Source organism: Cloeon dipterum, chromosome 4, assembly GCF_949628265.1.
Source record: "Cloeon dipterum chromosome 4, ieCloDipt1.1, whole genome shotgun sequence".
NCBI classification, from domain to species: domain Eukaryota; kingdom Metazoa; phylum Arthropoda; class Insecta; order Ephemeroptera; family Baetidae; genus Cloeon; species Cloeon dipterum.
Genome location: NC_088789.1, coordinates 12,251,201 through 12,269,640, shown reverse-complemented (window position 1 = coordinate 12,269,640; position 18,440 = coordinate 12,251,201). Strand labels below are relative to the sequence as shown.

The 18,440-nt window shown below is 36.4% G+C and overlaps 2 protein-coding genes and 1 long non-coding RNA gene across 3 annotated transcripts; 2 read left to right on the top strand and 1 right to left on the bottom strand.

Annotated features, from left to right (window-relative positions):
* Positions 1-501: 501 nt before the first annotated feature.
* LOC135942521 (NADH-cytochrome b5 reductase 2) lies at positions 502-3,984 on the top strand. The gene is made up of 6 exons (XM_065488663.1): positions 502-643; positions 1,526-1,727; positions 2,217-2,335; positions 2,392-2,596; positions 3,377-3,571; positions 3,633-3,984. The coding sequence occupies exons 1-6, from the start codon at positions 617-619 to the stop codon at positions 3,803-3,805; spliced, it is 921 nt and encodes a 306-aa protein (XP_065344735.1). The 5' UTR covers positions 502-616; the 3' UTR covers positions 3,806-3,984.
* LOC135942520 (nose resistant to fluoxetine protein 6-like) lies at positions 3,971-8,341 on the bottom strand. Its single transcript, XM_065488662.1, has 13 exons — positions 7,991-8,341; positions 6,909-7,156; positions 6,628-6,842; positions 6,488-6,573; positions 6,195-6,400; positions 5,981-6,141; positions 5,734-5,902; positions 5,137-5,330; positions 4,941-5,082; positions 4,697-4,886; positions 4,491-4,633; positions 4,328-4,436; positions 3,971-4,273 (listed from the first exon to the last, which is right to left on the bottom strand). The coding sequence occupies exons 1-13, from the start codon at positions 8,205-8,207 to the stop codon at positions 4,194-4,196; spliced, it is 2,160 nt and encodes a 719-aa protein (XP_065344734.1). The 5' UTR covers positions 8,208-8,341; the 3' UTR covers positions 3,971-4,193.
* A 3,530-nt stretch (positions 8,342-11,871) lies between these two features.
* Positions 11,872-13,054, top strand: LOC135944295 (uncharacterized). The gene is made up of 3 exons (XR_010575304.1): positions 11,872-12,467; positions 12,538-12,646; positions 12,715-13,054. It is a non-coding gene; the product is annotated as an uncharacterized LOC135944295 (long non-coding RNA).
* Positions 13,055-18,440: the final 5,386 nt, after the last annotated feature.

Below are 18,440 nucleotides of genomic sequence, written 5' to 3'. Positions count from 1 at the left end.
GGAGGCTGCGGGTGTGGGGCCGAAAAAGCTGATGTCCGCGGTTAATATGAACGCGTGTGTGAGTTATTTAATTTTTCCTCATAGAATTTTCACTAGTAACTTACCATCCACAGTTAATTTTCCACGTATCCATTAAGTTTTTTTTATTACATCGTAAGAACACCTTTAAGTTTTAAGTGAAAAAATTATATATATATAATATATATATTATCGAATATATAATATTTATTTGTCACTATTATAGTTTTTGCTAAAAAAATGTTACATATCTCGTCTTAATTTGTTCGACAAAATTTGTCAATGGTATAGGTCTAGCATTAAATAAATGGGAAATCACAAAATAAAAGTTTCTTGGAACAAAAAAGGTTATTTTACGACGCAGTTGATGGTTGATAGGTTTTTGTATTGCGAATTCACCTTTTTCAGTGTGCACTAATTGTAAGCTGTTTGAGAACTAGTTGTCTGCGTCGACGCTAGATGGCACTGGCTTTGGAATAAAAAGCAAGAGTGATTCATTATTTTGAGAGCATGAACAGGAGCAGCACGATCACAGCTGGAGTAGCTTAAGCTGAAGGTTTGAAGCCGACAGAAGTTAAGTTTAAAATCACGATTCTCGATGCTGCAAGAGGGCGAAGGCAGTCAGGTAAGCAAGCACCCTGGATGATCACCTCGCTTGCCTTGTTTGCAATCGTTCTGTCCAAATAATGTTTTGACTTCTTTCCTCTGTGTTTTTGTGGTGATTGAAAATACATAATATACTCGTGCCGCCTTTACACGTGCCCTTGGGGTTTTCTTTTCATTTTTCTCTTTATCATTTTTAGATGGTGGTGTTTTACTGTCTGTATTTTTGCACGAAATTTGGCGTTTTCCAGTGCGGTCGAGTTTCATTCCTGCTGTCATTGTGGTTTTTGTGTCTCCAGCTTTCGTCTAATTGAGCACCACAAACGCAGATTTTTGGGCCGAAAAGTGCATTGTAACTGCGAGGAGGAGTGTCCAGCATGGTCGACAAGGTAAGCAGGACGAAAACCAGGCTTTGTGATCGTTTGATAAAATTGGAGAACAGTTAAATTTTGTCCCGTCATTAGCAATAAAATTTCGCACCTAATATTGTCGGAGCAGGAGGAGAAAACACTTACAACGCCTATATTTACACTTAATTTGTTAATGGTGTAAATAAATTCGAAATTTAACATACTTAAATACTCCTTATAATCAGTAATTATACATAATTAATTTTTGTTTGCTTGAATCGGGGAATATAATGTTAATGTAATTATCATGTCCAAAGTATTCATGTCACGAAACAAATTCAATGCTGCACACTAGACATGTTGACCTCATGCTAACTTGCTCTCATAATGTTTGCGCTTTGAACATTGCATTTTGCTTTTCACCTGCACACAAGACACATTAGCAGCAGCATTAGTTAGCATGTGCCCTGTGGTAATTTTTTCTTATAATTGCGCTCTGCGAGCGGATGTTTTGTCCGAACTGTTTCCCTTTTTTGACCTCTGCTGTAATCCAGGTGCCGATCCTGCTTGGTGTGGCCGTCGTGGCCGTAACAGTGGTGGTTGTCAACTTTTTACTTTGCCGCAAGAAGAAGTCTGTGAAAAAGACCCTTTTGGACCCAAACACCAAGTACCCACTGAAACTAATTGAGAAAGAAGACATCAGCCACGACACCAAGAGATTCCGCTTCGAACTTCCCTCCGAAGAACATGTTTTAGGTAATAAGTTAATTCCCTAGCGACTTTAAAAAAATTGTATGTTCTAATTTCATTATTGTTTTGTCTATTGGGTTTGAAATTGGATAATATTGTATGTCAGACACACTGTTGGCCAATTGAGAGACCTAATCTTGAGTTGCTTATCTGTATGTACGTGCCGAAAAGTTAAAATCAGATAATATACAACGTGTCTCCTTTTGAGTTTAAGGTGTAATTTGTAAAGATCAATAATTGAGTGAAATCATGATACATTTTTATGTTCATTAAATATTAAAATCAAGTTTGTAATGTTCTAAAAAACGTGCAAAGCTTGATTTTTAAAGTTTGAATTGATGTGATGTCTGATGTGTTTTGGAAGTAATATTTTTTAGTAGCAACAAGTGTTTCAATAATTATTGGTAATGACCTAGTGATTCATCCATATTTAAATATTTTTTAAAAAATTAATGTTCAGATTGGTTATTAAATAGTTGTATTTTTTGTTCATAGGATTGCCAATTGGCCAGCACATTTACCTTTCAGCCACCGTCAACGGAAATTTTGTGCCTCGTCCATACACACCCGTCAGCAGCGATGAAGACAAAGGATATGTTGACTTGGTCGTCAAGGTTCTTAATTTTTACCTTGAAATTTTCAGTTAAATTGAAGCTCTTGTTATTGCCAGGTATACCACCGTAATGTAAACCCCAAGTTCCCTGATGGAGGCAAAATGAGCCAGCATCTCAATGAAATGAAGATTGGAGACAAGATAGACGTGAAAGGACCTTCTGGAAGACTGGTCTATGAAGGACGTGGAAAATTCGCCATCAAGCCATCCCCAAGGGCAGCACCAGAGACCCATGTGGCTAAGAAATTATCCATGATTGCTGGTGAGTCAAGTTGAAAACTCGATTGGCTTAATAGAATGGCAAGAGAAAGCTGAAAATTAACAGGACTTTTTTTAATTTTAATTTTGCATCCTCGATACAAAGTTTTATTTCTATTTTTTTAATTTTGTGGAAAAAATTAAATTGATCAATGGTTTCATTACTAGAAAGTTGCATTCATACTTATTTTCCTCATTTCTGGATTAATTTTGATATTTGCAATAATTAGGATGAATGTTACCATGACCAAACTTGACAATTGCCTTGAGCGTTGAGCTGTTTTTTTAAATCTTATAGCAACTCGCTTTTGATAAAAGTGAAATTTAATGAATTGCTACAGGAGACAACAACAGGGAATCGGTAGGGGGTGTGAACAAGTGACGCTCATCCCTTAAAAAATATTCACGGTCATTCACATGTGTCGGGGACTGGAGCGTATTTCAATGGCTGACGAGGCTTGGGATTAGCTGAAACAGCTATACAAACCAGTGCTTCAATTGATTCTGTGATTGTTCACCTAGTACTATTTTTAAATTTGACTACTTCCTGACCAAACAAAAGATAATGGAAAATTCCCACTTTCAACTTGGGATTTTTTTCATACGTATTTCTGCTGTTTAAGGTTAAAACCCGCTTATATTGTTAGATTAATCAATTTAGACCAATGAAAATTTTTGATCATCACATCTGTCATGATTCTAATGATATATATTTTTGTTGAAACTTAAAATCCATTTGAGCTATAATTATTATTATTTTTTATTGAACACTATGTTTCTGTAGGCGGAACTGGTATCACTCCAATGCTGCAACTGATCCGCCACATCACTCGCGACCCCAAGGACAAAACTGAGCTGCGACTTATTTTCGCCAATCAGACCGAAGATGACATTTTACTGCGAGAGGAGTTGGAGAATGTCGCCAAAGAGCATCCAGACCAGTTCAAAGTTTGGTACACAGTGGACCGCGCGTCTAACTGTAAGAGTTTTCTGCATCAGCTCACTCATTCAAAATAATCGTGGATTGCGTTTCTTTTCAGCCTGGACCTACAGCACTGGTTTCGTATCTGCCGAGTTGATCCAGGAACATCTGTTCCCCCCATCCTCTGACAACCTTGTGCTGATGTGCGGCCCCCCACCAATGATCAACTTTGCCTGCACCCCCAACCTGGACAAAATGGGGTATGATGCCAAGAACAGGTTTGCTTACTAGCTTCATGCACGCTTCAATGGAGGATCGATGTATGTGCCTTTAGTTTTTATTCAAATGTTGCATTTTGAGTTGAGGAATTTATTTTTGGGATTGCATAATGAATTTACTTAAAAGAAAGAACTCGTTCGGTTGAGCTGAATGTAGATGCCAAATAAAAGCAAATCATTTCTTTAAATAAATTTATTTGTTTACAACATGATTAAGATAATACCACATGGTTGAGTTAGTATGGGGAGAAGTCATTAGTAAATACATAGAGGAGACTAGAGATGATGCTCGGCATTTAATAGCAATGGAAATGGTAAAATCACAGATTTCAACAACGTGCGATTACAATGCTAGGAATACTTTGAACTGGAATAATTATAAATTACGAAATTAATTTCTGTCACGCTCTGCATGTTTCCCTGATCTCGTTTTGAACCATTGTAACAGGAAGCTGCTGATTATCACCTGCGGGTTTTCGATCTGCAACAAGGCCATTTTGTTACTCAATATAAAATCACTGTGGCCTTCAGTTACCTTTTTTGAAAAATATTCTTTGTAGTGCAGTCACTGGAGCCTCAAAGAGCATGTACAGAACCAAGGCGACACCGAAAGTGAATGAAACATCGCCCAATGTCATCCAGAGCTATAAAACGCGCAATAATGTAAAACAATATTTATGCATAGTGACAAGAAATACCATCTTGAAGTAGGTCATATATTCAGGCACACGCATTGAAGCACTTTGGTACATTTGTACCCCTGAGTGGGCCAGAAAGGCGCAGTAGGTCAAACGCCCAAGTGGCACCATTGGTTTCCAGGAAAGCAAAGCGCGGTATGGACCTTGATATTGATTTTAAGTTTTATTCAAATTACGGTGTTTAAAATAATATGCAAACAGCTCACCAGCCAAACTCAGCGCACAAGCTACAATAAGCCAGCCAATGGAGATGGCCCAGCCTGCTCTGTGAAAGCCTCCATAGAGAGCTTTCTCCAGGGCTGATCTGGGAATGTCCGGGATGTAAAAGGCCCATGCACCAAAAATGCATCCGAATGCGACAAAGTGCAAAAATATAAATATAGCCGCGGCGAATTTCTGCAAAATTCATATGTAAAATCCAATATTATATCCTAAACACTGTTATCATACCTTGTTGATTTTGATTCCTTCAGAGCGAATTTTGTAGAGCACATACCCCCAAACAATGCCGATGAAATACGGAGCCGCTCTTGTGTGGGAGGGAATGTAGATTGAGCGGAAAGTCTCGTTTGAAACCGGATCAGCGAGTGTGCTTGAATATTCAGTATTAACGTATTGTTCAGCTTATTGTAAATAGTTCGCATACCTCATGAAAAGCAGTAAGACAGCGTCGAGTCCGCCCAAAAGGGTAACCGCAAAGGGCACGAAAATGGAGAGGGAGGTGACGAAAAATAGCAGCACCTTTCCAGGTCTAGGCCACCTCCACAAGGGATAAATAATGAGCGGTGACAGAAGGAAATAGTGCATGTCACAGGCCAGGAACCAAGATTGGAACATACACTGTAAATAGATTGATTTTCAACATTAATATTAAAAGTATGGCATGTTTATTTAAGTTAAACTTCTGTAGCATATTTCAAATTAGACCGGAAAATTTGACCAATCTCGAAAAATATTGAACTTAAATTTTGATAAGGTTTTCCAACTCCATTAATTTGAAAAATTAGTTTTCAACTTAATATAATTTGAGCATGTTAATTTTTAATAAACTTCAAGAGCTCCATTGAACATCCTGATCGATATGACAGTGTTAAATAGTTGTCTGGTTTAGCAGTGTTAATATTGAACCAAGAAGTCAAAAAATGTTTCTCTTAAGTTTGATTGATTGACTAAATTTTATCTTGAGCAATCGTTATACCTCAACAAAATTTTAATGTTTAAAAAAATTTGAATAGTTACGTACCATGTTCTCGGCGTTAACGTAATTGTTGATGTAAAGCAGGTTTGCCCACCAGTTGTCTCTGCACCTGTCTCGCTCAAGTCCAACTTTTTGGTCCCACATAGGACCATCACCTAATTTTGGGTAGATGGTTGCGTAAAAGCCGACAACCATCGCATACACTGGAGTCAGTCTGAAATTTCGATCACAAAAGAATAAGCACAGGTTCAATGTTGCGCACGTCACGCGAATGATCTTTTTGTGTTTGTACCTGATGTATCTGTAGGCGTACAACAAAGAAACATTGACCTTCCTCTTTTTATCCAGCTCAAGCAGCATCAAGTAGCACGAGAGGAAACCGCTGATTAAGAAAAAAGTGTCGACGATGATTGTGCCGTTGAGCAGAATCATATTCAAAGCCGATGTGTAGATCTGAAATTTATAAAATTTTAAATCCTGAACTGAATAAGTAAAACCGTGCTAACCTCTTCAATCCGCTCAGGGTTGAAAAGCGGGCCTCCCAGTGAGAACATGCAGCGATGGCCCATGATGATAAGCCACATTGACAAAAACCTGAGCCCATGGATTGATCGGAGGTCCCCAGCGTCATTGTCCCTGGCTGCAGGGCCTTGGCACAGTATCAGCCAGTTGGTTCTGACAGAGAACGAGCGCAAAATTCTGATGCCGAAACCTGCCACGACATTGTAAATTTTAGTTTTTTATTCGTGCTGGGCAAAAAATAAATGTTATTAAGTCATAATTTTATAAATTTCCTTACTGTCGGTGATTTTATCCAAATAGGCGGTATAGGTGTCGACTGCTGTGCAAATCAGCACGATGACGATGATAATAAAAAGAATAAGGCTGAAAAATAAAAATTAAAATATTTGGCATTTCAAATTTAGCTAGGAATAATACCTATAAGATATGTCGAGCGTATCAAAAGTCTCCGATTGCAGTATTTTACAGTTTTTCTCGACAAGTTCAACATTGGCATTGACACCAAAGCTGTCTTGTAGAGGCTTGATGGCGTTTTTAATGCCTTCAAGCACACTTTTTGCGCCGCACACGGACGGCACGCAGACGCCCCAGTAGATCGCGTCTCGTCTCTGTTTCCGCAAGTCTCCGGTGTACTACACAGACGGGCAAAAAAGCGGGTAAATAAACCTCAGCAGTCAATCAATCTGGAAATATGGTACTTTGATCTTCTCCCAAGCGCTGCCATTGGCATCAAATTCCATGCGGAAAGGGTCATCAGAAGGGAGGAAATATTGCGGGTAGGTCTCTGGTTTGGGGGCGAACTTGATTTTGGCCAGGCAGTGTTTGCCGCGGAATCCTTCGCCGTCCTCCAGGTCCACTCTGATCTTCAGGCAGCCGTCGAAGTGGCCGAACTGATAAACGTTGCCGCTGAGCACTCCGTCGGGGACTTTTGCGGTCGAATCGTACACTGCAATTACGGTCGCGAGCTGTTTATCAAGTCGCAAGCAAGGTTGCAAGTAATGCGTTTGCTGCCAGGTACAATAAAGGGCGTGATGTGAAAATGTAGGCTTTATCAGTTTTTTTATTATTATTACTCAGCATTTTGATAAAGCTAATAATTTTGAAATTTAAAAGCACGGAAATGGCTCAAAAATGTTTTAAAATACTCGAAAAAGATGGTGCTGCAAGAGGTTACAGTTTTAAAATATAGCTGAAAAGCATGATGAATGGATCGCGTAAAGCATATAATTAAAGCGACTGAAGCGAGATTAAAATCAAGTGTTTATGGCTCTACGTTTTACTCTCTAAATCAGTCAGTATCTCTCTTAGGAAAGAACTAAGCGCTTTTTGCCTAAACTTGATTAAGATTTTAGGGATTCAGTTTTCCCTAGATGATTTATATTAAATTAATAAAAGCTCTCAACAGTTATGATTATTTAAAAAAAAATATATAGATCTATGATGTTTTGAACTCTTTGTCAGTTAATAAAACTGCTTAGCGCTTAATCTTTACTAAAAATGAAGTAGAACAGAGACTCCGATATATCGTGGACCAAGACAAAATGCATATTAGAGTGATACAAAAACTCAAATCAACTGAGAAAATGTACCTTTTAGTCCTTGATTAAAATTTAAGAACAGATGCCGTTCAACAAGCTGAACTGAATTGCAGCTGGTTGCATTCTGTCAATAAAATATCAAAATTAGAAATGAAATTATCAATTGATCTCCCCTTTCAAGTGAAGTATGAAGTTGTCTAGTGGAGAATTAAAAAATAAAAATAATTAAATAAAAAACTCACTCTGAACAGCCCACAGCGTCAACTTCTGCAGCTCGTCCACGTAAAATTTCGTGTAGTTGGCACACAAGCTCCTGACCGCCGGTTGCAGTTGCGTCTCGGTCATGGCCTCGGCGAGGTAAGCTCCGAAAATCGGACTCTTGTCGTGGGTGGCGGCCACGGAGGCCATCGTGACGGCGGCCAGCAGCAGCGTCAACAGGGTGGACATTGCGTTTAGCATGGCGGCACGCACGACTTCTCGGACGGAGCTAGCGAAGTGCAGGCCACGACGGCTCTCCTGCAATTGCACTGGCTGCGTCCACCACCCAGTGCACCTTGACTACTTGCCTATTTGCGCCTAGCTAGTCGATCTGCATTACTCACAGCAGGATCGCACGCGAAAAGCCTATTAGGTGTCTCTGCTGCGAGATCACTTCCGAGCAAACTGCACTGTGTACGTGAACTTGAAAAACCGGACGGCGCGAAGCGTAATATCGTTAATTCGCATCTGCTGCAGACGCTTACTTATTTGCCAGTATAATTGTTCTCTATTCAGACATTATCCGCTTGTTTAAATCTGCAATTTTGCACAATTGCGCTATTTCCTGCGGAAAATTCTGGATTCCTGACCTCTGCTGCGGACATTACGCTCTCGGTTCTGGTGGGAGAACTTGTAGATCAAGATCTCACAGTTGAGGGTTAAAAATAGAATTTATTATGCTTCTCGAATTGACCTTAATGCAACCAGGAAGAGTGCTAAAACAGATGCGTTCACGTTGTCCGAACGCTATATTGTCGCAACAACTATTCCCTATCGCAGTTCATTCACTCAGGTCGCATTGCTCGACTTTCCATAGCACATAACGATTTATGACACTGCGTCTAGGTATTGCAGTAGTAAGATAAAGCAAAGTGAACTCTATACAACGTGTTTCAATGAACCATCCTTATATGTATGTTTCATTGCTCAATCATTCGATTTTTCCATTTAGGCTTACGTGTTGTTTTTGATTAATTGAGATTATGGTATAGTGCTATTATATGACATTATGTCGAATTCATAACAGATGAATCGATCCAGTTGCCTCTTGCCATTAAGAAAATGAAGAAATAGGCCAAAGTTGCAGTGAACATATACTATAACTCAAAATCGAAAGCGAGAAAGGAGTCTAAGAGAAGCACTGCTATAGTTCATAAAGCAATTCTTTCAATGAGTCATTTTTACAAAGAGATTCGACTCCTGGTTAAAGTATCAAGACTCTTTGGTGTGTACCCCTTCTTCTACAGCAAAAAATCTGGAAGGCTAGAAGTGAAATTTTTAAGATGGTGCACTCTCTATTTTTGCATTATCAACATAGTTCAATTAGTTTTCGGTTTTAGCTATGTGAAATCAGGAATTAAGGTAAAACAAAAGTTAAAATTATTTTAAAATTTTTAATTTTGCCACCTTTGTCACGCAGTTTGCCATAAATTTGAAGGATTCATCGTCTATTACTATGGTCGCCGCATTTTTAATATCGATTAGTACTCCTCTGTTGACACCTTTGTTGTTGCTGCCAAAACTAGGACAATTTGCTAAATATATCAATGAGTGGGATAGCTTTGATATTACAATAAAGGCAATATTCAGCGTCGCAAATATGACCTAATTTCTATGAGTTACTTTTATAAATTCCAGAATCGTTATCTGCAGCGGCTAGCAATTCCTAGAAAAACAAAATATTTGCTAGCACTAACAATTTTCCCTAGCTTCTTAGTAATTTCGGTACTATCCATATCAGGCTATCAGACTAAAGCAGTAGAAGCTATACTACGTTGGATAGGCATGCAATATGTAATATTTTTCACTGCATTTTGGGTTGCTGCGTGCTATGCAACCACGGAAGCTTCGTCACTAACGCTCGCGAGGTTTAAGGTGGGTATATGTTTTGATTAGCATTATATGAAGTAATTTTTAATTCCCTTTTTTTTAAAAAAAAAAGTTACTACAACACAAAGAGCGAGATATTATAAACGCCAAGAGTTCATTTAAGAGTAACAATGAGCCCCTGAGATTTCGCTTCGTTTGGTACAAACTCTTAAACAACAACCTAGTGTTTTTGGGTAGATATATACATCCATGAATGAGATGGAGAATTAAATTTGTCTCTTCCTCTTTAACCATAAGGAAACTGCTTCACCTTCGTCATTGGAGCCGAGTTGGTAAACTACTGCCTGGTCATTTTAGTTTTTCTATTTCAATTATGCACTGTATATTTAAAAACGGATCAATATGACATTATTTTTTTCATGATTCTCATTATATTAATTGATTATTCACAAATCGCAATCATCTTCATGGCTGCTGAATCCGCTCAGCAGAAGGTATTGTGCGATGAACACTTATTTGTTTTGCCTTTCATTATTTGAGCGTACTGTTTTACAGATTAGAAATGATTTAACGGAGGCGATGGAGATTACTAAATTTCTTAGAATGGACAAAGCCTCCAAGAAAATGGTATATTTTGTTCCAATCGATAACATTAAAGATTTATCATTATCCTTTTTCAATGCCCTGCTACAGCTGATTAAATTCTTCAGCAAAATGATCACGTCGCACGTACCAGTTATTTCTCTGGATGGATACTTCCTTGTCAACGGGAGGTCTTTAAACAGCGTAGGGAAACAATAACTGAATATAATGTTATGATTTAATGAAAAACGATTCTGTAGATAACCTTCGCATTGCTGATGAACTTGATTGTGTTGGTTCAACTTGGACTCAAAGAAAGGCGATTAAATTCGGCAGAGTTTTTTCGTTTCAGTGGTGACGTGCATAGTTTTAATTTATTTTAAAGTCTATTAAAAATTAATAGGAAAATATTATGCTCTTCTGTTAAATAGTGCCCTACATTAGAAAAGTGATTTTGAAAATGTATATTTTGCACATTTTTCTCATAAATAAAATATGACACATCATTCACTTGAACGTTGTGGAGGACCTACATCAATAGAATCGCAATCAACAAATGTAGTATCGTGCATCAGGACTCAGGACAGCTGCGAGAATAGCAATTAACTATATTGCTCATCTATAAAGCTCCTTTGTGACAAGTCATAACAACTATTTCCTTCTTGGTCATAGTCATTCAATATCACAAAAATAATATAGCTAAAAGCATTGCAAAAAAATAAAAAAATATAAAAGAACTCCACACAGACGTTAAACAAGCCGCAAAATAAATAATGCATCGTAAAACACCCCCTTAAATAATTTGGTAAGCTATATTTCATCCATTCCTTATTGTAGCTTGACGTAATATTGATAGCACAATAACGGCCAAAGAGTATTAAAACAGCATTATAAAAATAAAAGACGGGGCTGGTGAATAACCAGCGGAAAAAATTAACCCTTCTGGTCGTTTCTTTAATTCACCTTTGCAGAAGTTCACTTAAGTTCATCGCAGGAGCAGAGAAGGAAATGAATTCAAATTGAAACACACTCATCTCATGCTCATAACTCATTATATACGTATATAACTCAGATTGTAGCTAAAGCTGCACGCCTGCGCTTGTATTTCCTATTCCATTTTCTCAAGGTAGACGAGTGTGTGTCGAGCATCGCCTTTGCACTCAAAAAGACACTCGCAGGACATTTAAATTCTTTAACAACTCTTTTTTTGCACTAGACCGACGTTCTAAAATGTTCGGTGTACTAATTCACTAAAATGCAGACTTTGGTAACGATTGGTGCTGCCCATGGTATTCATCCTATTTTCTTCAATCAAAATTCTGGAAAATATGAGCTGAAACTTTTCCATTGGAGAACGTATTTTTATGTCATTTTTAACATTGTGCAAGCTGTACTTGGCTTTATGTACACAATTGTTGTTATCAGGGTAAGATGCGAAGCTTTACAGTTTCCCAATATTTTTGCAATCAATCTTTTTTCGTTTTTGCAAATCAATGTTTTATGAGGCAAACACGAAATATTTAAGATTATGCAGCTACAATATTGTTTTCTTTTAAATATGTAAAAATTCAAAGTTCGTTTTAGATAATGCTTCGGAAAAATGATGGCTCAACAATGCTCATGGTAGCATATTCTGCTGGGATTGCGCTTTATCAGCTTTTGCCGTTCATGATTTTGCCGAAACTGAAGGAGTTGGTGACTTATATAAATAATTGGATGATTTATGAAGTAAGAACAGAATCAGTGCGTGCCACAAAGTTTACATGGTGTGTATTTTGGTTGCAGAGAGAACTCGAATCTAAATTAGGAGAAACATTTAGCTCATCAAAGCTATCAATGAGCAAGAAGATCAAATGTTTTTATCTTTTTGGCTCAGCCTTTGTGTTCATTAATATACTAGTCGACTTTCTTGTGCATGCCTCCCCACCTAAATTTGATCATCTCTTACATGGATTAGGACTGTATTTTGTTTCATTTGTAATTTGCTTTTGGATAATTTCTTGTCGATATATTTGCATCGTGTCACAAATTCTTCTTAGGACTTTGGAGGTGGGTAAACACATAGGCTTTAAGTAAAATTGAACATATTATAGCCACATAAAATATAATTAAATTATAGAAATCGGAGATACTAAACGTGGCATTCCCAAACAAGAGAACGGAAAAATCAATTCTCGGGCTTCGTAATTTATGGTTCTGTCTAATTAGTGATTTGGCTGCTCCACTAGGTGAAGGTTTAGAATGAGTTAAGTTCCTTGAAGTTATTTTAATGCGTGTACGTGTGATTTAAATACAGGTAACAGTTTCTCCTATGCATGTGGGATCGTAATCGTGAACACCGTTGTGAATATAACATATTTTACACTACAATTCGTAACAGTGTATTCAAAATTTGAAGATGCAGGTTCAAGCAACTTCTATCTTATTTTCCTGGTACTTTTTTGTTCTCAACTCGTCATCATATTTGTTGAAGCGGAAAAGGCACGGATAACTGTAACTACATCAAAGGAACATATTTTCAATTTAAAATCACGCAATGGGCAATTTCAGGTATTAAACTGCCTTCAAGCATCCATTGAACAGACAACTTTCCTCAACACCAGAAAGCAGACGAAAAAATTCGTAAAAAATCTATATTTAAAAAGTATTTACAATTCAGCTCTTTTCCTAGCTTATACGGTTCTTTAGCAAAGCGATTGTTAAAGCACCTCAAATTTCATTGGATGGCTACTTCACAGTTAACAGGCAATCACTGGGACAGGTAAATGTGAATTACTGAGGTGCCTCTGAAATTATTCATCGTCATTTTTTCGTATTTCAGATAGTTGTTTCTGTACTGTCAAATGTTATCATTCTTTTTCAATTTGGTATCAAACAACGTAATTACGAAACAGTTGAGCAATTTCTTCAAATAATAGTTGAAACTGACCGCGATTTTTACAACCTTTTCAAGTAAGGCTGCTTCTTGTAATGTGGTAATATACGCTATAAGTAATAATAGGCAAAAAGAGTTATACGCTGTTATATTTTTTGCTCTGCTGGTACTTTGTGGGACTGACAATGAGTATCATTGTAATCAATGTAATATATTACCAACATCAAACCATCAATATAAAAAGCGAAATCATCATTCTTCAACCAGCTTGTTTGTGCGTTGAGCAATATAATCGTGGACGCCAAAAATGTTGTGCTAAAATTCTACTTAAAATCCCATCAATCCAATGCATCCAATTTTCATGGACGAGAGAGATCAGAAAAAGCAGATTTAAATTTTTTAGTAGACAGCTTAACCATTGTAACCATATTATTACAGCATACATTTTACATATTATTTACAGCTTACGTTTTCTGTCGGCTAAATCCGGACGGCTTTGAAATTATATTAAGATGTGAATATGGAACATTATCCAATTCTATCAGCTAATATCAACTCTGGACGTGTTACAATTACACATGCTTTTAGGCGCTTTCTGTTCTATTTATTTCTGCAGTATCAACGCCAATTAACTTCTTTGTCAATTACTTTATCAGACTTTTAATTTTTTACTTGAACCAATAGTCGGCATTTCAGGTGGCAAAACGCAGTTCAAACAATAAACATAAAAGTCATCTTTTCCCCACTTTAATTTTGAAGAGAAATGTCAATGCAGTGAAATTTCAAGAGAAAGAGTACGCCACTTTTAAACAAAAAATAAAGGCAATTTTTGTACTGATCGTTTTTATTCATTTGACGATTTTAACCGGGGAAACGTTGAATAACGGCCACCCAAGTGTTTTGAAGCTACTCAGCTTCCTTAGGTCTTTGCTCATGCGTATTCTTAATTTGCTTTTGGGCGTTATCATGCAGCTCTTCGCGACGAGCATCAGAAAAACTGACTATCACGTATAAAAAGAAAACAAATTGAAATTTAATTGCTGATAGATGATTTGCAAAATAGAGCCTGTAAGAGGAAATGTACAGAATAAATCTTTAAATATTTTTTTCAATTTTGGAGCGATGATCGCTAAATTCTGCATGGCTGTTCTCATTTACCTTTTAAATCTCTTGGCAATTTATAATAAAAGTAGCAAAGTCACTTTGGTTCTCTTCGTCACGTTCGTTTCTTTGTTGGCGTACAGTCAACTTCCCATCATATTTGTGATGGATGAAAACACGCGAGTTAAGGCCGAATTCATAATGTGAGGATGATAATGTGTGTCCATTTTAATATTTAGCACTGCAGATGAACAGAGACGTTTTGCGTGCTTTGGAATGAACGGGTTACATCATGAATATCAGTGCTGCATCAAAGAAATTGGCAAGTGTGAACTAGGAATAAATAAGTTAAATAAAATTATTGATTCAGAAGATATATATATATATATATATATATATATATATATATATATATATATATATATATATATATATATATATATATATATATATATAAATCAATTAAAAAAGCGTTGCAATCGGTAAGACTTTAAAATATTCCAGTTAATTTTAGGTTAAAGCGAAAAAATTCAGAAATACAGGGAAAGCTCTAGAAGTTAATTTGAATCACTATATACTATTATGTTGCCATGAATGCAAGACAGTTTTCTTTCGGTAGGAGTTAAATGATCTGTATATTTAAAGTTTATCACATTTTACTGCAGATTTCATAGGATTTATTCGTGAAATTGATTGTCCTGATGCAGATTGGAATCATGGAACATCCGTATTGACGATCAAACATTTTTGTACTATTTTTTAAGACATAGAAATTTCTAATTGAACTGTACGTTGACTCTCTAACTCTTTTACATGAGAGACAATTCGAGCAAGGTGTATCCTTGACAATGAGAAGCATTCTCATTGAAAAAATTAAGTTCAAGTTCCTTTATGAAGAATGAGCGATTGATTGTGTGGAGTCAAAGGTTCTAACAAATGCAAATCTATCCTCGACCCCGACCTTTGTTGCGTCTGACGCAAATTTGACAGGTTTATTTATATTGGCTAAAAAATGACGCAATGCCAGAGGGCATACTGCTAATGTCGTTCAGTTCAAAGAATTGGCAGTGAGTTGCTAATCTTCTTAATTGTCTCTCAACGGTGTTTGTTGCAAAGTCATTATTTAGCGCTCAACATAAAAGAAAACTTATTACAATACGAAGAAATTTAGCGTGCATAAATTTGAATAGACTTAATTTCGAGTTCCTCAAATTTGAGGTTATACATGTTTAAATTTATTGACGTCAGAAGATAGGTGCAATATTTTGCACTGCGTCACTTGATAATGTGTGTGTCCGCTATTTTCTTTTGTGGAAAGCCTCAATAGTCTCTAGGATATATAATTGACTTTCGCAACCGAGCCCCTCCTTGTGGGTTGATTTCTATACATTATATTAGTTGTTGGCCATTGTATATAGCTTGAAGTCGGTATTAGTTCTGCCACTTCATCCAGTATCGTGGTAGTGTTGATGTAAATTTGTCTTTGACAAAAATCCAGATTTGTAGAAAAAAATGCCATTTTTAAAGGAGCATCAAATGTTTTTGGCTATGTGCAAGATTTTTGGAATCACTCCTTTGCATAAGATTGGCAAATCAGGATTGCAATTGAAATTGTTTCATTCTCAACGATTTACTTCATGATTGTCCTCTTGGTGCACATGTGTTTGATTGCTGGTTTCGTCAGAGTTGCGGTCAAAGCATTCACAAAAATTTGATTTAATAAATTAAGAAAATTTTCAGCCGTCTTGGATTTTTCCAAAGTTTCAGCGAACTTGATTTAAACACAGCATTTTTCTTTACCATTTATTCATACGACATGGTTTTGCAAGTAATATTACCACTTCTTCTTCTCATAAATATAAATTCTCAAGTGAAGTACATCAATAATTGGAGCGTATTTGAGGTATTAAAAATTTAAACATATATTCGTTTACTATAAAACCATTATGCAGGCGGAATTTGTCAGTTTTGCAAAAAATAGACGTGTCATCCATTTACAAAAATTGAGGACAGCATTTTGTATTTTGACATCTCGTTGCTTTGTGTATTTTCTATTTCAAAGACACATTCTTTCAAAAAGTGTGAAACGCATTTTTCTATGGATGATTACCTTTATGGAGTGGGGACCTGCTATTCGAATTTAATTTTGTATTTGTGGGTCCTCAACTGCGTGGCGATGAAAAATGTGTCTCATCTCATCTTAAAGGAGTTTGTTGTAAGTATTCTGTATCATCTAATGCAAAATTAATTTTAACCCTGAACCAACTATTAGTCTGCGATAAAACGGACACAACACATTCATGAAACATTTCATGAATATGCTTTGCTTTGGCATAGTTTTACTGATGGTATTATCGAACACTTTGGTACAGTTTATGTGTCGGAAAGCGTTTTATTCGTGAAGATTAATAATAATAATGCCTAACAGGAAAATGTTCAACGGTTGCAACAGGCATGGTGATGTTCCTCAATTTGTCAAACATCCTGATCTTTGCATACAAGATAACTGCAACTTACTCATTGGCTGGCGATCTACCTATTGCACTGTTTTTCTCAGAAATGATATTTTTATCTTGGTTATCTCCTACTGTTTTGTTCATGACGGCTCAAGTCGCCCAAAAACAGGTTAAAATTTGCTTTCGTGAAATATTCAAAAAATAATGAACAGAATTCGCAATAATTTTTCAGTTAAATTCTGATTTGCAAGAAGCTATGGCAGTTGTTAAAAATATGCACTATTACCAGGAAATAGTTCAGAGAGATGCTCAAAGAATGGTGAAAAGAAGATATTAATTCTTGACGAGCTTGAATTTTAACGTGACTTTACTTATAACAGAGATGCTAAATTCCTTTAACCGAGCTATAAGATTCGCCCCAAATGTGAATATCAATGGATATTTTCAACTGAACAGCAAAATTTAACACATCGGTTAGTAAAAATTTAGTGTATTTTTATACAATCTTGCTCTATAATGTATAGTACTCGCGCAAATTATCCCAATTATTGCTTCAGCTTTGTACATCAATACTTTTTAACTTGATTGTCCTGTTTAAACTAAACCTGAAGCAAAAGAAGATAAGTGACAACGATTTCTTAGATACTTCAAAGCTGTTTAAGCTTGAAAGAACATAATAAAATTTAATGTGTCTCATTAATCTCTAGAAAACATGATCTTAACTTGTCCTAAAGAAAAACATGTTTACGGAAATCCAAAAGATGTGGTTTTATTTTGTACTGGATGTGAATTCCCGACCACTATAAGAGCAATTATCTATTACGACCGATTACAGCAAAAAATTGCACATCTATATCTAATTAAAAAACCTATGAATCGGTTATATCGGTGTTGCTTGTATGCGATCGTGATATATTTATTTACTGGAATGTCCTTACGCGCGTTCACACATCAAGATCAAGGTTTCGTTTCTGTATTGAAAGCATGCTGAAGCGGAGATAATCGAGGGAGTGCACAATAAACTATTTATCATTTATTTGGCTACAAAATTGCTAGTTTGTCCCCCTGCGTCAGATTTGATTGAAATATATTGCATGCCATTTTTTTCACGATTTTAAAGAAAGGTCGTTTGCTAGTTTAGTTCATGCCTTTTATGATTCAAATTGTACAACAGAATTGATTTACAACAAAAAGGTTAAGTAGTACCAAAATTATGGCACAGCTGGTTCTGGCAATGGTGACTGTTGGCCTTGACATTATTAAAACTAATTTATCGCCAATCTTTTGAATAAAGCTAGATCCTCGTGAAAGCGCGTGAAAGTGAGTAGTAATGCCGCAGCTGTTGAGGAAGTGCTAATTTTATTAATCAAGATTCGTCTTTTAAAATCGTGACAAAGTCACATAAGTGTATAAGATGAGAACAATTTAAATTAGCCAAGTTGCTGTCGTTCTTAAAAAACGTTAGTAGATGCTAATGAAGGCGAATGCACTTGAGGTTGTTATAATTTCAATGAAAATAAAAAAGATATCTATAGAATCACCGTATTTTAGAGCACAAAGGATATGCACGGGTTGTTGTTTAGATGGGTA